The sequence below is a fragment of the Miniopterus schreibersii genome (assembly GCF_964146895.1).
Source record: "Miniopterus schreibersii genome assembly, chromosome: 2".
Lineage (NCBI taxonomy): Eukaryota > Metazoa > Chordata > Mammalia > Chiroptera > Miniopteridae > Miniopterus > Miniopterus schreibersii.
In genome coordinates, this window is record NC_138102.1 from 130,742,218 (window position 1) to 130,760,691 (window position 18,474).

The 18,474-nt window shown below is 39.8% G+C and overlaps 1 protein-coding gene across 6 annotated transcripts in view; it reads left to right on the top strand.

Moving 5' to 3' along the window:
• Positions 1-18,474, top strand: part of GRIP1 (glutamate receptor interacting protein 1) — a 608,331-nt gene that overhangs the window by 488,286 nt on the left and 101,571 nt on the right. For all 6 annotated transcript variants that reach the window (XM_081128668.1, XM_081128666.1, XM_081128667.1 and 3 more), the window contains exons 6-7: positions 3,009-3,084; positions 5,432-5,577. In XM_081128668.1, the coding sequence (XP_080984794.1) occupies positions 3,009-3,084; positions 5,432-5,577 (222 nt within the window). The remainder of the gene's footprint in view (positions 1-3,008; positions 3,085-5,431; positions 5,578-18,474) is intronic.

Below are 18,474 nucleotides of genomic sequence, written 5' to 3' on the forward strand. Positions count from 1 at the left end.
ATCTGTTTTGGCGGTGTAGGTATGAAAGAGAGGCGCTTGATGCCTACAAGCCTAATTATTGCAAAGCTGCAGTAAACGTACTGCTGGTTCAAATATTTATCACTAGTCACTGTATGGTTAATCGATAACCAATCAAATTGCTAATGAAAATGCTAAACCAACAGTAATTTAGCATTAAGAACTAAAAAAAAAAAAGTAATTGAAATCCACAGCCACCTTAAGACAACGGATGATATAATGTTAACAAAATAGTCTTCCCACAATTTGCAGGAGTTTCAAACATCTTTCTGTGTGTGTGTGCATGCCTAGCAAGAGTCTTTTCATAGGAGCCTGGAATACTAGCTGGTACATTCTCGGCACTTAATAAATGAATGACTAAATAATTGAATGTTGCCTAGATTTGTGTGGACATAAGATTTCTTAGTATTATACTGATTTATTTGTTTATTTATTGTTGACAATATTACAGATGTCCCTTTTTTCCCTCCTTTGCCCCCCTCCACCCAGCTCCCGCCCCACCCCAGGCCTTCCCCACACTATTGTCTGTGTCCAGGGGCCATGCACATATGCATATATGTTCTTTGGTTAATCTCTTCCCATCACCCCGACTCCAGTCCCCTCTGACATCTGTCAGTCTGTTCCATGCGTCCATGCCTCTGGACCTATTTTGTTTGTCAGTTTATTTTGTTCATTCGATTCCACATATAAGTGAGATCGTGATATTTGTCTTTCTCTTAATGAGCCCATTTTAGTTTATGAGTGACACATTTTTGTAGGCCTTAATAACTCCCTTACTACATTGGTTGAACATAAAAGTTTGTGGAATTTTGCATAATTTTTCACTGAAAACCAAATAAAGAACTTATATTTTTAAATCAGTTTGAGGTCTGTCTGGAGGATCTTCCTTGCTCAAAAGGTGGCCACCATCCATTCCTTAAGAATCACTGATTAGTCACAGAAAGAACTGCAGAGGGAGAAAGGGGTGAATGTCATCATGGCAGATGACACGCTACAGTGGCATAGGTACTGAGCTGTACTTGGATCAGTGGACATGACTAGGACACTCACAAAGGAGGGGAAGATTTTGCAGATGGAGAATATTCACTGAGTACTGGAGAATTTTTTCTTAACCAATTAGAATAGGTCTTAGAACAATAAAACCGGCTTTTAGCTTCCGAATGGAATTACATTTGTAATGATATGTCATAGGTTCTTAAACCTTGACTCGCCAAACAATAGAACCCTGCATCCATAGGATGAAAAATAATGTTCTGGCCTAAATCTTGGAGAGTTAAATTTCAGTTAATTCCCTTACCACCAAGCTACGGGAGTTGGTTTGCGCCAATAGGAAAATCACTCTGCCATAAGTTACTTTTCACTTTGGAAGGAAACTTTCTCTAGTCATTCTCAACTACAGAGCTGTAGGTAGATGTACTCATCTCACACATGGAGCCTGATATTAGATTGGGCTGGCACTGTGGCCCTGCCCGGCATTGATACTTTTACCGAAACCTCCCTGTGGGTGATGCTGGTGTGCAGCCAGGGTTGGGAGCACCGCTGGTCTCTGAGTGGTTTCTGTGTGACTTTGCATCACCAAACTTCTGGAACCCAAGCAAGTCCCTCAGTTTGGTTCATCACTTCAAATACTGATAAAATGTGATATATCATGAAATTTAGAGCGATCTCTCTCACACTTTACCATGCATTCACTGGTGTATATTTGAATTTAGACCTCCAGTTCAAAATTATGGAAAGGTTTCCTCCCGTCTTCAGCCCCCATCGTTTTCTAAATCAATGCCTGTTCCGGGGAAAGCAAACCTATCATTTTATGATCACCTTGCAAATGAGAAATTACACACTATAGTATTTTTCTGTTAGGCTAGTTTCTTTAAATTGACCTCTCTACCTGTGCCAAGTTTGGGAAATGTCAGTCTGTTCTACCAGGCAAACGTTAAGGAATGACTACCTGACAGTAACATTCATATTAATCATATACTGTGCTGGCAAACTAGAGACCACCCAGATGGGCAGCCAGGATGGCGACAGACGAGATCAGGTCATATGACAGTTAAGAAACTGGAAATGTTCAGCCTTAAGAAGATGAGACTTAGCAGGTGCAGCATCACTGTTTTCAACTTTCAGAAAACATTTCTTGTAGAAGAGAGAATTTTTGTTTTTTATTTTTATTTCACTGCTCTAGGTAACAGACAGGGATGGATGGGTGAAAGTTGAGGGAAGGCAGATGTAAGCTGGATGTTAGGAAGACCCTTCTAGGTGTCCATCCACATGGCATGGGCTGCCTCCGATCCAGTGAGCGGAACTGGATACTGGGGGAGCACAGGGGAAACTAGTTTACAAAGGGGTCCTAGATAAACAAGAGAATTCATAATAAATTACCTTCTGTCTCAAGGCTTGTATGTTTCTAAAAATTATTAAGGGGAAACTTTTTATACAAGTTAAAATTCCCATTTAGGCCTTGTGATTGGCTTGGCACAGTTTTCCCAATCTGCCCCCAAAATTTTGAACACGCCAATTGATGGAGGCCACCTCAGCCACTTGAATCTTCTTTTCTTTCTTTTTTTAATATTTGGATTTTTTTCTTTTACTTTAATTTTTTCTTCCTGTGTGTCAGGTTGTAGACCTGCTCACCTGTATTATAGCCCAGGTTAATTAGCACCAGCTATCCCCCCCTGCACTTGTTTATAACCGGCAGCTGTTCTAATTGGGTTATTCCTTGTTATAATTCACTGATGCTCTTGTCACATTCGTAGTTCAATATTTGATTTGCCGCCTGTGATTACAGTCCTATATTTATTGAGAGGTGAAGAAATGATGGCTTCTAAAGCATAGTCTATGTAAAAGGAATCAGATTTTTGAGGCTATTATATGTGAGAGGAAAAAATTTGCATGTTTTCCTCTCACATCAACAAAATGTACTTCTGTTTCTCGGCTGGCATTTTGTAAGTGAAGGTTTTAGTGAAAGAAGCTGTATTTCTTGCCTTTGCCAGGGGGAGCACACGATGACAGAAATAAATCTCGTCCCGTCGTGATAACGTGTGTTCGTCCTGGAGGGCCTGCTGACAGGTAAGCTTCATCTTTCGGTGCCACTATCCAAACAGATTAATAAAGCTTAGGGACTTTGGCAGAGACGTTGATGAGTTATAAATTTCATGGTATAAGATAGATAGTAACTAAATATGTGAGAATGTGAAAACTGAAATAGTTTAGGGTGCGGAATCGAAAGAAAGATTTGGCTCTAAGTTCAACACCTCCTACCCTGTCTTTGGCAAGTGACTCAGCAGTTCTGAGCTCAGTTTCCTCCACTGTGAAGTGTAGACAACAGCTGTCTTTCACGGTTTTCCGTTTTACCCGACTGTTGATACATGGTGCATTGCGGGGGACTCACACTGCAGATATGTGATAAAAGGCAACTGGCACTTTCAAGACAGGCACTCAAAATGCATCAGCTCCAGTTGCTAATCTAACCTGGAAAGACAGGTAGTAGTGGCCTGATTCTTATTATTATCAACATCCTTGTCATTGTTATTACCTTTTGATGATGGTTGTGTTATATCAGAATGGAAGTAACTTTTTTTTTTTAATCCTTGCCTGAGAATATTTTTTCCATTGATTTTTAGAGAGTGGAAGGGAGAGGGGGATGGGGAGAGAGGGAGAGAAACATCGATTCGAGAGAAACACATGGATGGTTGCCTCCTGCACACGCCCAGCTCCAGGCCGGGGATTGAACCTGCAGCCCAAGTACGTGCCCTTGACCGGGAATGGAACCTGCGACCCTTTGGTGTGCAGGCCAAGCTCTAACCACTGAGCAACACCAGCCAGGGCTGGAAGTAACTTTTAATAAAATGGAAGGAATATTGTCTGCCTGGTGTCTAGTGCTTTCTTTTCCTGGTTCATTTGAATATCTGAAAGGCATCTCCTTTAGCTTTCATGTCATAAACCTTAAGGTGGGAAATCCCAAGTAAACTCACAACTTAGATATCCCAGGAGATACTTATCTTTGTATTCATTCCCACAGCAAGAATTGACCCCATGATGGAGGGAGAACAGGACTCCTACCGTTAGATGTTGTGGAAGGAAAGGGAGAGAAAAATGCCCTGATTACCTGACTGCTCTGTGCTTCCAACCTCCTCTTAAGCAATAGCAATAATAACAATAATAAACACTACTTACTGAGCACTTACCACGTGCTAGAAACTGTGCGAAGTGCTTGGCAGGTGTTATCTTATTTTACCCTCACAACCACCCACGAAATGAAGTATTTGTATCTACGTTTACAGATGGCAAAACTGAGGCCTGTATGGTTACTAACATGCCGGCTAGTACACCCAAGAGCGAGGGTAGGAATTCAGGTTTATTTTCCTTCAAAGCTCATACTGTGAGCTCATGATTTTTTTTAAAAATTAATGTTTAATATAAAAGAAAGGACTATAAAGACACCGGTTTCTCACCTGTGCTCAGGTATATTTGCCTTTCCAGAGAATAGTACAAGGTGAAAATCCCCAGGGAAAGGTTGCCTTCTCCCCTCTCCTGCTTTTTCATCTTGTTAAGGTTTAGAGTTGGCGTTGACAGACACGTCAGAGGCAGGCTACTAGATGTGAGCAACATATTACCAAGTTACTGTAGGACTAAGGGAAGTCTAAGCGTTCGAGATGAGCATTTAGAGTCACAGCACTTAGAGCTGCAAGATGTTAAGAGGCCGTTTTTATTCTTCCCAGATCCTACACCTGTACTCCCCATTTGTTTGCTCATCCCTGTGACCCTCCCTGAGGCAGGAGGGTTATCATCTGAAAGCCGTGCCCTAGTGGTGTCACTAGGTCCTGAGGGATCCCTCCCAACGCCCTGAGTGTCTGCGCTCGCAGCAGGGAGAATCGTACTTGCCTGACGTTTCCGGTGAATGTGAAACTGAATCAATTTAATGATCACCAAATGGCCTTATAAATCAGTAGGAAATTTTACAGAGTGGGGAAATTTTTCACCAGTGTTCCCTGTCCTGCTTGGGTTCACTGGTAATAAATTGAAGGAAACCAGCAGGCTTTTCTGCTCACCTGGCTTTGGGAAAATAGGTGAATGCTGTTTCCTGGACTCTAATAAATCAATTTTAGACATGCAGGCAAAAATCTAGAGGAGGGAAATGTACCTTTATTCTTCTTGTACCCCAAGAGTTAACTGTGAGTAACTTAGTTACTTGCTAACGTGTAGTTATTTTCTCATTACTGATTTTCATATCGCAGCGATTTTCTATTCAGGGTTAGCCCTTGACTCTTTTACTGTCACACTCGATGCCTAAAAAGAAATGCAAATGGGGTGGATGGCGGCGCGTGTGTGAAAGAACCACTCGGGCTAAGTGACTATTAGCGCGAAGCCCCGTTATGCTAAGTTAACAGAGGCTGTTCCTTTCTTCCCCCTTCAGAGAGGGCACGATCAAGCCCGGCGACAGGCTGCTCAGTGTGGATGGCATCCGGCTTCTTGGCACCACGCATGCCGAGGCCATGAGCATCCTCAAACAGTGTGGACAGGAGGCGACGCTGCTCATCGAATACGACGTCTCAGTAATGGGTATGTCCGAGTCCTGCGGGTGTGATGCCTGAGCTTTAGGAGGTGTCACCATCCATCCCTGATACGCCGCTTTGTATTGAGAATGAACTGTTGTGGCCTCCTGTAGCAGACAGAATTTCATCAATACTGTATCATTACTCTTGTTTGGGTTCAGGCAGAGGTGAGTGGTGCTTTTCAGCAACTGAGAGTTCTTGTGTCGATAGACTGTAATGAGGGCTCATTCTGTCCGTTTCACCTAGCAATCAGCATTTATATGTGGGTTATCCTTTGGTAGGTAAGTACTTTTGCCTTCCAAAGCACAGAAATAGTATTATTCACTTAGGGGATATTTTCTCTTTTACTACAGAGACTGGGAACAGTAGGGGATTCCCCACAACGTGAAGCCAGATAATCAGAATTAATGGAAATTACCATTTTATCATCAGACTTAGGGACAAAGAAAGGAAATGGACATGTAATGTCATTATTAAAATCGGAAGTTGAGTGTATTACTCTTTCTTTCCATAACAATTTCGATGGAAAGTAACTCTCTTTCTACCCTCACAACCATAATAAAACTGGGAAGACAGTCTTGCGTGGCTTGTAAATGTTAAGAGAGGGCCAAAGATTTGTGTCATGTTGACTAAAGCAGAAAACTTAGGCGAGAATGAATTGGAACCTGAAATTGAAACTTAAATCATATTGTAGGTACGTCTTACAATTATCAGCCTTGATTATGTGACCTGACTTTACCAGCAAGTTTTATGCTGGTGCAATGTTGCACAGAAAGAGAGAGACGTGTTCTACAACTGCAAACTCATTTATTTCCCACTCTATATGATTCATGTAGAAGAGGGTTGCTTGAAAGTATTCTTAATGTCCCTGCTCGCATGAAATGTCTTAGAGAGGCATGACGTTTCCTAAAGGGCTTAAATTGTGAGACTGAACAAGTTCTCAGCAAGATAAATAGGACTATATGCCCTATTTATACAGGAATTTCCTCCCTTCATTCTTCCTTTGTCTCGTCTTCCCTCCCTCCCTCTTTTTTCCCTCTTTTGTTATATGGTTTTGAGTTAGATTTTGAGTTAGATGATTTGGCTCCTGTTTTCAGCAATACTGATTTCTAGCTATTCTTTTGGACTGTGTTACTTATCTGCCTGTGCCTTAGTTACTTCATTTGTCAAATAGGGACTTGTAATGCCTATTTTAAAAGGCAGTTATGAAGATAAAATAAAATTATACAAGTAAATATATTTAAATGTTAATACAATGTATTATTAACATTAAAAATTAAAACAGCCCTGGCCAGTGTGGCTCAGTTGGTTAGAGCATCATCCCATGCACCGAAGGGTCATGGTCTGATTCTCAATCAGGGCACATACCCAGGTTGTGGGTTCGATCCTCAGTCAGGGCATGTACAGGAGACAACCAATCAATGTTTCTCACTCACATTAATGTTTCTCTCTCTCTGTCTGTCTCTCTCTCTCTCTCTCTCTCTCTCTCCTCTCTCTCCCCTCCTTTCCCTTTCTCTCCAGAATCAATGAAAAACATATCCTTGGGTAAAGATTAAAAAAATTAAAACAGATGTTTGACATATTTAACTCATTCATTCAGTCTAAAAGTATTTATTGAGCTTAGTGGCAAGTACCAAGAATACAGAATAATATACCTGTTGTTATGAAGCTCACAATTGATGGGGAGAACAGACAGTAAACCGGAATTTACCAAACAAATAATTGTAAAGTGGGATCAGTACTACTATGAGGGCATGAATGGGTTTCTGTAACAGGAATAAGGCAGGCACAGGTGAGTAGCCAACAGTAGGGTAGCCATTGAAGGGGTGACAGGTGAGCTAACACCCGAAGGCTTAGAAAGAACCACCTCCCATACTGAAGACAACAATAGTCTGTAAGGCCTGCCGTCTACCTCAGAGAGACAAGGGCTCCCCCATAGGGATGTGCAGCAGATTCCTCCTGTCTCATTATTTCCAGTCTGGAGGGGATGAGGTCTGCCTTCTCCCCAACTCACACTCACATTCTGAATGATGCCCGACAGTGTTCACACTCCAGAATTCTCAGATATCCCCCTAATATAGGGAAAAGTAGGCCATCAGGAAGGACACACATTAAAAGTTCCTCTAAGTTGCTAGATATAAGTATAATATACAAAGCATTTCTCTATAGCAGCCAAAAAACAGAAAGTTAAAATTTTAAGATACAATTTATAATAGAAATAAAATAATAAGGTTCCTACAAGAAATAAATATAACAAAAGTCGTACAAGCCCATTAAAATATAGATGTAGATATATATATACGCACACAGATATATATAGATATATTTGTGCACAAATAATACAGAAATAATAAAGACCTATCTCATGTTCTTAGATGGGAAATCTTAATATCTGAAAGATGTCACTTCTCTCAAATGTATCGATAAATTAATTCTATTCAAAGTCTCAAAAGAATCTTGAGGGTGGGGGACCTTAATAAGCTGTTTTTAAAGTGTATATGGAATAAGAGAGGTGGGAGGGAAAAACAGCAAAATATTTTTGAAACAATATGAAAGCAGAGAAACTTGTTCTAAGCAATATCAAGACATTCTAAAATTGTAGCATTAAGTGTATGTAATAATGTGGGGCAAAGAGACCAACAGAAGAGGGTGGAATGGCTAGAAACAGACCACTGCAGATGTAGACACATGAGTATGGTCTTACATCAGTGGGCAAGGTTGAACTAGTCAGAAAATGATGCTGGATCAATTAGTTAGCCACATGGGGAAAAGTCAATTAAACTCCTACTTTGTATCACATCCAAAAATAAATCCTGTATTTATGTAACCGTTTCCCATTAGACTGGTATTATAAATAACTGGAATGAATATCCTTTTACCCAAATCGTTGTCTGTATTTCTGATTTTATTAAGTCAAACAGTATATTTCTTTTAAAAATATCTGATCAGTAATTTCAAATAGCTCTCCATAAAGGTTATACTACAGCGTAAGGCAAAAGTAGGTTTGTTTACAGTTGTTCGTCTGGAAAATAATACAAAAGTTAATAAATGGTAATGCAAAAGTAAGCTCTGTGTTTCCCGTACTCACCACTGTAAACTTACTTTGCCGCACCCAGTACTCTGTATTACTATCAGCGATGTTTTTAGTGTACCTCTCTCGCTAGAGTTTGCAACAATGGCTGTTATTATTTTTAATCATTCTGATGTTAAGTGGAAGTTTGCATTTCTATTTTAATTTACTTTTTAAAAAATTCCTAGTGCAAATGAATCTCTTTTCATATGAACACTAGCCATTTTCACTTTCTATTGTCTGCTGATATTCTTTATTCATTTTTCTATTGGAGGTGCCCATAGTTCTTTTTTTTAAATTGGTTTGTATAAACTATTTATGTATTAAGGACATTAGCTTTTTGTGAAAACTGTTCTTGGTAGTTTATTTCCTTCCCTGAGTTGACTCCCTCCGTCTCTTATTTTCTCTCCCTTTGGAACCCCTGTGGCACTTTCTTGGCAACTCTCGAGGGTGTTTACATTTTGCCTTGCCTTAGTTACCTGTCTGCTTTTTCATTGTGCCTCTAGGTTCCACAGACTCCTAGGGATATTACTTGAATTGTCTTTTTTGCTTATTTCTGTTGCACCTCTCACACGGTCCTCAGACATACCTAGGAGGCTCTTAGTGCTCATTGGGGACTGACCTATGCACCCACCCATAGATTAGCTGTTCTTATGACTTATTGTCATCAAGTGGGTGTGTACAGAATACAACGAAACATCACTGTTTAAGTTGTAGGTTTAAAATCAATTTACTTCATGTACCATAGTCTTACATTGAAAGACATTCTGAATCTTTAAATCACAAAACCTCTTACTCTGCCTATGGTGTTATTCTGAATTCCTCTAAGTCTCTGGCTCTACTTTTAACTATTACTTTCTCTGCTCAGCTTTAAACCTGTTCTTTTACTCACCTGGAATAAACCAGCATGTGAAATCAAGGATACTGAGGGAAAAAACATTACCCTTCCCTTAGAAATGCCCAAGTGTATTACATCTTGGCCCAGCTATACGGATAGTCCCAACTTATAGTTAATCCTAGTAATGTTCAAGTAATTGTTTTATCAGGGATGGATTTAAATGTTATAAGTCTTCAGAAGAGATGATTAACTCCTTTTCAATAAAAGAAAAAATATATAGGTTTATTGGTGTTATCACAACTGGATTTTGCTTATGATTTGCATTTAATTTTTTTAGACTATCAAGATCAAGATATAAAACATCCACCAGTGACTTCTCAGTCACTAATACCAAGAGTAAGTTTGCCACTGTTTGTGTTTTCTAAACAGTTTTCTCCAAATGATCTCAATTTACTGGAAACTGCTTTTCAAGGGCACCTAGAAGTATTTATGATACACATGCTTCTTTGTGGGTTACCAGCATAACCTTCCCCTCTTCAGAGAACATATCGTAAATGGAAGCCCACAGAGCTTTCTACATAAAAGAAAGTGGCAACAGCCATTTGTTTAAACTGTTAGTGTTCTAAGATAAAAGCTAGATTTCCTTTTTTTATCTAAAAAGTGAATTTTCCTAGAATACTCTTGTTCCTACACACCTCATTCCCTTTTACATATTCAAACTCAGAGCCACTTGTCATATGTTTGTAGAGATAAAAGAAGTGGGTAAAAGAGAGTGACCCTAAAGTAGAAAAGGGTGTGTGTTTTATTTTATATTACTAGATTACAGTAGGCTTGTTTTAAATTTACTTTTATTTCTATAAACACAAATAGAAAAGGGCTAAAGTCTAATTTGTACAGCTCGTGGAATTTTTACTTATGTCTTCTCCACCCAGGTCAAGACCTAGAACATAAACATCTCCACCAAAAGCCCCGCTGTGCCTCCTCCCGCCAGCCACTACCCCATCTCTTCCCCTGAGTGATTCCTATCTTGGCTTTCTTGGCTTCCTAAACCATAGATATATTTTTCAATTTTTGGAATTGTAAACAAATGGAATCATATAGTATGTTTCTCTGGCTTCTTTTGCCCAAGATTATGTTTGTGTGATGCTCTCATATTGTTGCCTGTAGCGCCAGTTCCTTCTTTCTCAGTGTTGTTACAGTATTCCATGAATAGGTCACAGCTTATTCCTATTTGTTGATGATTGTTTGGGTATTTTACAGTTTGAGATTCTTATAAATAATTCTACAGTGAACATTCTGGTATACGTCTTCTGGTGAACATATATATGCATTTCTACAGGGTTGTACCCAGGAGTTGGAATTGCTAGGCCATAGTTACATGTGTGCTCACCTTTAGAGATATTGCCAAACAATTTTTCAAAGGGATTCTATCAATTTGCATAAAGTAAACTCTCAATAATATTTTTGAATGAATGAGTACCTTTTGAGATCTTGTTTTATTCCATATCTGTTACATGTTATATCATCTTTCTCTGAATATTCTTGTAGAAAAAAAACTCATATAGTATCTCAAAACTATACATTATATACAAAGTTCAACTAAAATAGGGAAAGTAAATAATTGTCCTGTTTTATATCATCTTTGATGAACTGGTGGTGGTTGTGTAAAACCACTGTGTTAAAAAGGAGCTTGATCTCTTGCATCACCTACCTGAGGACCACAGGTACCTATGATTGCAAATACAGTCTCATAGCCATCCCCGGCCCACTCAGAGGTCCAAGTGATAATCAGTCCAAGCATAGTTCAGTTTTAGAGACTCTCTGATAAATCTACATAATAATATACTTTATCATCTTTTCACAGTAACTAGAGACTTGTCTCTTTCTACAACTGCACGCATTAATCCACATTTTTTACACTCCCTTGAAGAAGAGGCAACAAACAGGAGGGCATCACATGAACATTTTTGGTCTGCATATTGGTTTGAAAAGTTGGAATTAGTTTTCAACATTTAAAAACAAGGGATTTTCATTTTTTAAAAAGTCTAAATATCTAGCTGCTCTTAACAATTTGGTAACACTGGGCCAGCCTTCCTGTATGTAGCCATTGGCCTGAGTTGAGTCTCACGCTGCCTCTTTGGAAATACTCTCTCCAGTTGGTCCAAATTGTTTCCCTGACACCCATACCTCATTGCAAATCATCATGCTTGTCCTCTGCAGGCATTTGGGGTTGTGGCCCTTGATCCATACCATGACCTTTCTGTTTCAGCCAGCCTAGCTCCAAGGCAGTCTAGGTTGTGTAGTTTCTCAGAAAGCAGGTCCCTACTGGAAGTTCCCTCTGCAGTATTCAACATTCTTCTCTGTCTGATCTCTCATTTCCCAAAATAGGTATGTGAGGGCTTCTGGAAGGAGTGCAAAGATTTTTGGCAAAATACAGAGTTGAGAGCCGAGATAATCTTATGCATTAGCACAGCCCACTCTCGCAGTCCCTCTCTTGTGAGCCACTGTTGCCCCCATTCTGTCCCTGCTGGGCCTGCTCCCTCATTCTTGGTATATCTTCTTGTCTCCTTGGGCTTGGGGACAGATGTGTACCTAGAAGGCTTATCCCTAGTAAGTCATTCGTTTGTTTCTAGGTCTTTGAAGTCATTTGGATAGTCTGATTTAGTGTACAAGGTACCCATTAACATTTTTAAGTACCTAAGTAACACTGTGGTAATAGCCTAAAATACTGTGGAATATCTCTCAGGAGCTCATTCCTTCTAGAGAGTTAGTGTTATATTTGGTGCTAAGGAGATGGGTAGTGGCTTCAGAGCAGGAATAACATGTATTACTAATTTAATATCTGCCTTTTCCCTAAGGGTCCTTTTGACTATATTTTAAGTGATATCCATTGTGAGAGAATCAGAAGGATCTTTTATATCTCTTGTACCACTACCCCCCACCTGTGATATGAAGGGACTGGAGTGCATCATCTCACAGGTCCTTCTAGCTCTAATATTCTGTGATTCTTTGAATTTAGTAATTTCTCATAAAAGACCTGAGAAGTTTATCACCACTTCTTTTTTCACTGACATAACTCCAAAGTAAAATACTATAAATAAAAATAGTTTCAATTTAATATTTAACTGTAGTTCAAATTGAATTAAAATGGTTACAGCTAAAACTACCACCTAAAAAGGAAGGTTGGACGTTTTCCTTGTTAATCGCGTGCAACGCAACAGTCCCGTTAACAGTTATAAATGTCCCAAGGGTTCTTTCCCAGCATTCCTGCCACGGGCATGAGGCCAGCGTGCTGCTGTGAAGACATTATCTGCAAGGATGTTGGTCTTGGCATTCTGAGACATTTAATAAATTAATGAAACGTTGGTTTAAATTCCCTCAGATTGAATATTATGCTTCTAAAATTAAACGTGTCCCTTAAGGGGAAAATTAGCCTTTTAATTTTAGTGTATTTTAGAAAAATGAAAAACTGGCTGAACTTTGTCAGGGGAAATCTATCTTTGCGTGATGAGTTTCTTTGAGGTCATGTACGTGTATTAGGTAGATGAGAACTGCTTTTTCTTTTGAGAGGAGCAGCAGCAAACACTTTTATTGATCATAAGTCAATTCTTGACCATCTGTTTAGAGCACTGCCAGGGTGCTAATCAGGATTACTTTTCTCTATGTGGATACTAATTTTATGTTCCTCATTGTGTTAACAGTGCGCTTCACACCACTATCCTGTCTTATCTATTAGCTGCTAAGGAAACCAGGCTTCCTTTTTTTGCTTGTTTTGTTGGTGGTGGTAGTGGTGGTGGTGGTGGTGATGGTTTGGTTTGTTTGTTTTTTGTGGGGTTTTTGAGAAAGCCTGAAAGGGTTGTGCAGACCAGGGGACTCGGGCACTTTCTGATAAGTACAAGAACCCGCAGGACTTCTAAGGAGGTCAGTGCACACAAGGCTTAGTGAGCTCATTTGCAACTTAAGTGAACAAATCCCATTTCCTCAATAAAACATGTTCTTAGAAAACATACAGGGCTTTACAGGCTCCATGGTCATCATTCATTAAGGTTCAGTGTCAAAGGTTACATTCCTGGAATATTACATAAGAACTTTGGAGTTCACATTTGCATGTTAGGGAAGTTTTTGTTTCCTTCTCAGTGAACATACCAGAGACTAACCTTAGATAAGACCTTTCCTGCAGCCCACTGTGCTCCTCACAGCTGTTTTCCCCAGAGCTGTGGTCACCACTGTAAATATTCCCAATCTTCTCATTCATGTGATACAAAAAAAGAATCATCCTTATTTTAATTATTTTTACTTTATTTTTCAATTACACTTTACACTCAATATTATTTTGTAGTAATTTGAGGTGGACAGCATAGTCATTCGACAACCATATACTTTACAAAGTGTTCTCCCTGATATTTCCAGTACTCACCTGACACCACACATAGTTATTACAATAATATTCATTATATTCCCTATGCTGTACTGTGACTATTTGGTATGTACTAATTTGTACTTCTTAATCCCTTCACCTTTTTCACCCAATTCCCCCATTGCTATTTTGTTTGTTCATTTACTTTGTTCTTTAGATTCCACATATAAGTGAAATCATATGGTATTTGTCTTTCTTTGTCTGGCTTATTTCACTTAGCGTAATGCCCTCTGTGTCCATCCATGTTGCTGCAAATGGTAAGATTCCATTCTTTTCATGGCCGAGTAATGTTCCATTGTATATATGGACTGCTTACTTTTTTATCCACTCATCTTTTGATGGGCACTTGGATTGCTTTCATATTTTAACTATTGTAAACAACACTGCAATGATCATAGGGGTGCATATATTCATTTGAGTTAGCATTTGGGGTTTCTTTGGATAAATCTCCAGAAGCGGAATTGCTGAATCATGAGGCAGTTCCATTTTTAATTTTTTGAGGGAACTCCATACTGTTTTCTAAGTGACTGCGCCAATCTGCATTCCCACCAACAGTGCATGAGGGTTCCCTCAAAAAAGGAATCTTTCTTTCCAAGACTTCTTGACACCTATCAATGGGGACCTACAGGTTCAAGGCTAAAGGTTGAAGTCATAATTATTGTGTTTATATACCTTATGATATAGGAAAGGAAAGTATTTGGCTGTTTTAAACATTAGAAATCCAAGGTAAATTATTGGCTTGGATGACATAGTTTATAAATGTGAAAGTCAAAACTCAGTCTTTTCTCTCAAATAATATCCTGCTATTAACAACTTACAGTAATAGTAACTTCCATTTACTAAGTACCTTTTGTGCTCAAGGCCTTTTATAAATGTTCTCTTATTATTATTATCTTGTCTTAAGAGATAGACCTAGGTATTCCCATTTGAAGAATCAGAGAAAATAAAATAACAAAGCCAGAATTCAAACTGTTATGTTCAATTCCAGAACCTTTGCTTAAAGGCAGTTTAACCATCAGAGCAGGCTTTTTTTATTATTACTGATTTTAGAGAGAGGAAGGAAAAGAGAAAGAGAGAGAAAAAAACAAAACATTGATGTGACAGAGAAACATCAATCTGTTGCCTCCCTCATGCATCCCAACTGGGGATCAAACCCACAACCTGGGCATGTCTCCTGACCGGGAACTGAACCTGCCACTTTTTGGTGTATGGGATGGTGCTGCGACCGAGCCACACTGGCCAGGGTAAAAGAGCCATCTTATTGCAACACTTGTGTGGTAATTCATAAAACTAAATGTTTAGAACTGAACTCGAATTCTTTCTTCCCCATCTCAGGCTTTAGTGCCTCCATCCAAGCAGTTCTGAAATCAAAAGCCTGGGTAATCCTTTATTGTTCCCAGCCCCTTTTACCCAGGGTCCCAACTCTTCTCTCCCTAGTCATCCTGCTTGTCTGTTTTTGCTTTCCACACACTCGTCCTTGCCTTTCTCACGGGCGCCACCCTCTCCCCGCAGAGCTGCAGTCCCCTCCCAGCCCGCGTCCATCCGCACTCTCATGCCCGCTTCTGTTCAAATCCGGGTTCACACAGAAGCCCGGGAGACTTGGACGTAGCGTACACTGAACCACGTCCTGATTCATTGTCATCCCACTCAATTTTAAATGAAGTTAAACTCTGTGTGGTGCTTGTGAGTCCCGGCACGCCGGGTCCCCAGAGCTGCCTCCCTGCTTCAGCTTTTGAGCTTCCCTGCTGCCCACGGCTCCCTGAGCCCCAAGGCTCTTTTTCAAGCTCCACCCCCACACTCGGCTCCTCTCCTCAGGGACTTTGCACACTCTCTTCCCTCTGCCTCGGAAGCCATTCTCCAGCCTTTGCACCTGCACAAACACATTTTTTTTACCCAGCTATTTTGTGTATATCCTTTAATGTCTCGGCCTAAATGTCACTTCCTCAGACTTTCCTGACACCCTATCTAAATGAGGTCTTCTTGTTTTACTTGCCTTTGCTTTTTTTTTTTTTTTTACAATAACTATCACCATTTTCATGTTAATTTGTTGGTGAGATAATCTTCTCTTCTTCTTCATTAAACTATAAGCACCCTAAGGACAGGGGCATTATATTTTTTTTCCACTACTGTGTGCACAATATACGCGCAACATACCAAAAAATGATGCACATAAAATATTTGTTGAATGAGTGAAATGCAGAGAGCTTAAAAGCACTAAGTCCACTGCGTTTTGCTAAATTGAGGGTAAATATTTACTCTTCTCTGAAGAACTCCAAAGATAGTAGTAAAAAATGTGATAAAGGCTTAAATAGCCGATATATGTTCATATTCCAATATTCTTACTCATTCCTTCTTCCTTTCCCTCTCCTCTCTTCCCCTTTCCCTTCCTTCACTCCTCTCTCCCCTCATCCCTGCCATTCACTCTACTTCCCTTCCTTTCCCTTCAAAAAGCATTTTCTCCAGGCCATAAACAAAAGCACCATGGTGCCTGAATCCCCAAGAACATCATGGAAGGGTTTCCATCACTCATCGGCCCACACTCACAGTTGATTTCCTGCCAGTTGTTCACTAGCTCTTCCCAGTGATTCAGAAACACCATAGCTCCAAACTCTAATAGTAAATGTTAGCCTGGAGATCAAGACTTTGGAAAATATGCTAAGCTCCCCCAAGAAGGTATACAAGCAACCAATTATTTCTGTCCGGTTCTTTGAAGATTGGGAAGTACTGGGATCAGAGTAGAAAGTGGCCTGTGTTACCCTGGGTCCAGCCCTCTTATGTTAGAAGGACCTTGTTTTAACAAAGCAACAAGTATGAGTCTTCATGATTTAAGCCCCTAATAACCCGGCTTTTGAAAGGGGCCCTGCTGTGGTATCTTGGCTGGTTGAAAGCTTGGTGTTCTGTAGGTCATTTGAGGATCCCCAGCTTCTCTTTAGTTTCAGCTGTTGCTGCCAATCAAGAATGTAAAGCTATTGTATCAGCCATACTCACTGTCCAAACCCTGTCATATTCCATACCTTCCACAGAGGCCTGAGCCTTGTAGGTGCAGGTAAAAGGAAGATTCTGTGAGCCACCCCTAGTGGTTTCAGATAAGCGTCATCTATTTAAACAAGCAGAGTATGGATACTTGGCATTTTGGCCCACTGGAGACTTTCATCCTGGCATGTTTAAGTTTCCAGCTGCTAAGCCACACACTCTCAGAGAGTAGCAAGGAGTGCTTATCATTAATTCATAAGAATTGGGTGAAACACTCAAGTAATATTTCAGCTGCACTCCTAGGAAATCCCCCTGGCCTTTTGTGGGTCTCATGCACTTTGGTTCACTGCTGTTGGTTGCCTGCTCCTTAGAGATCCTTTGTAGTTTTGTTACAGACTTTACTGAGATGTCTCCCACTGTGGGACATGCTTCAGGTGCTCTGGAGCCTGTTCTCAGAGGTGATTGATTTCCTTACCTTGAACCTATCTGTCGAGCTCCTTGAAAGGCAGTTTTGTGCTGAGTAGCACATTCACCTTGCAGAATCTGCTTCACTTAAGTCTTACTGTCCAAGCAAAATTATGGTAAAAGCTTGGCAGCCTTTCCAGCGGAACTCTCACCCTCGGGAGGGCATACGGGGTGCCTGAGATAGGTCTTAGCTTGGTCAGTCAAGCTGAAGATATCATTTGGCAGGAATATTAAATATCTTACCTGTGAAAAAATTTAATTTAATTTTCATAATTTGTGTAGCTCAGAGGCTCCATGTGTTGATGTCTTTTGAGTATCTTGCCCAAGAAATGGATTCGCTAGTTATAGGTTATAAAACTCAATCCATAGCAGTGTAGGTAATTTGAAATTGCAGAGAGAGTACTATTGAAATCATTTACAACACTTAAAGCTAAGTAAGCAAAATGACACATGAAAATCTAATTCATGATATACTAGAAGGCTATCTAGCTCCCCCTTCAGGTCTCCTTTCTCTCTGTTACAGCTTTCTCTTGAGGACAGTATCACTGCATCTTACTAGAGGCAAACACTAAACGTGCTGGGGCAATTAAATAATTTAATTTTTTTGTTTTTACTTGAGTCTTCTCTAGCTTTCTCTGACCAAATAAAGAAAATTTTCATATCAACTGGGAAATTAATTGAGCAGCATCACCATGCCCTGAGTTTAACCCAAGAAACGGTAGAGAAGAGAACAATTTGTTTCGTTAATTTCCGCCAAGCACTGTGCAAGGTTCTCTGTGCGTTTTATTAACTCTAATTGTCATAACAACCCGGTGACAGATACATGACTATCCTTATTTCTCATAGATGAAGTGACTGCCTTGAAGAGGTTACATAAATTGTCCAGTATCACACACATCATGTTGTGTTAAACCTAGGATTAAACCCAGATTGACCTCACAAATCTGATAATATACCCACAGAAGACTGAGGGTAATTATAGCCAGTATATGAAACAATAAATGTTTTAAGTGTGGATGAAAGTTTTGAAAGCAGGAAAAGTAATGGGATATGTCTTTGTGTGTTCTAAACTTAAGATTCTGAAATTGAAGACTCGGGCATTGAATAGTCTTTCAAAAATAAAAGTCTTACAGGGAGTACT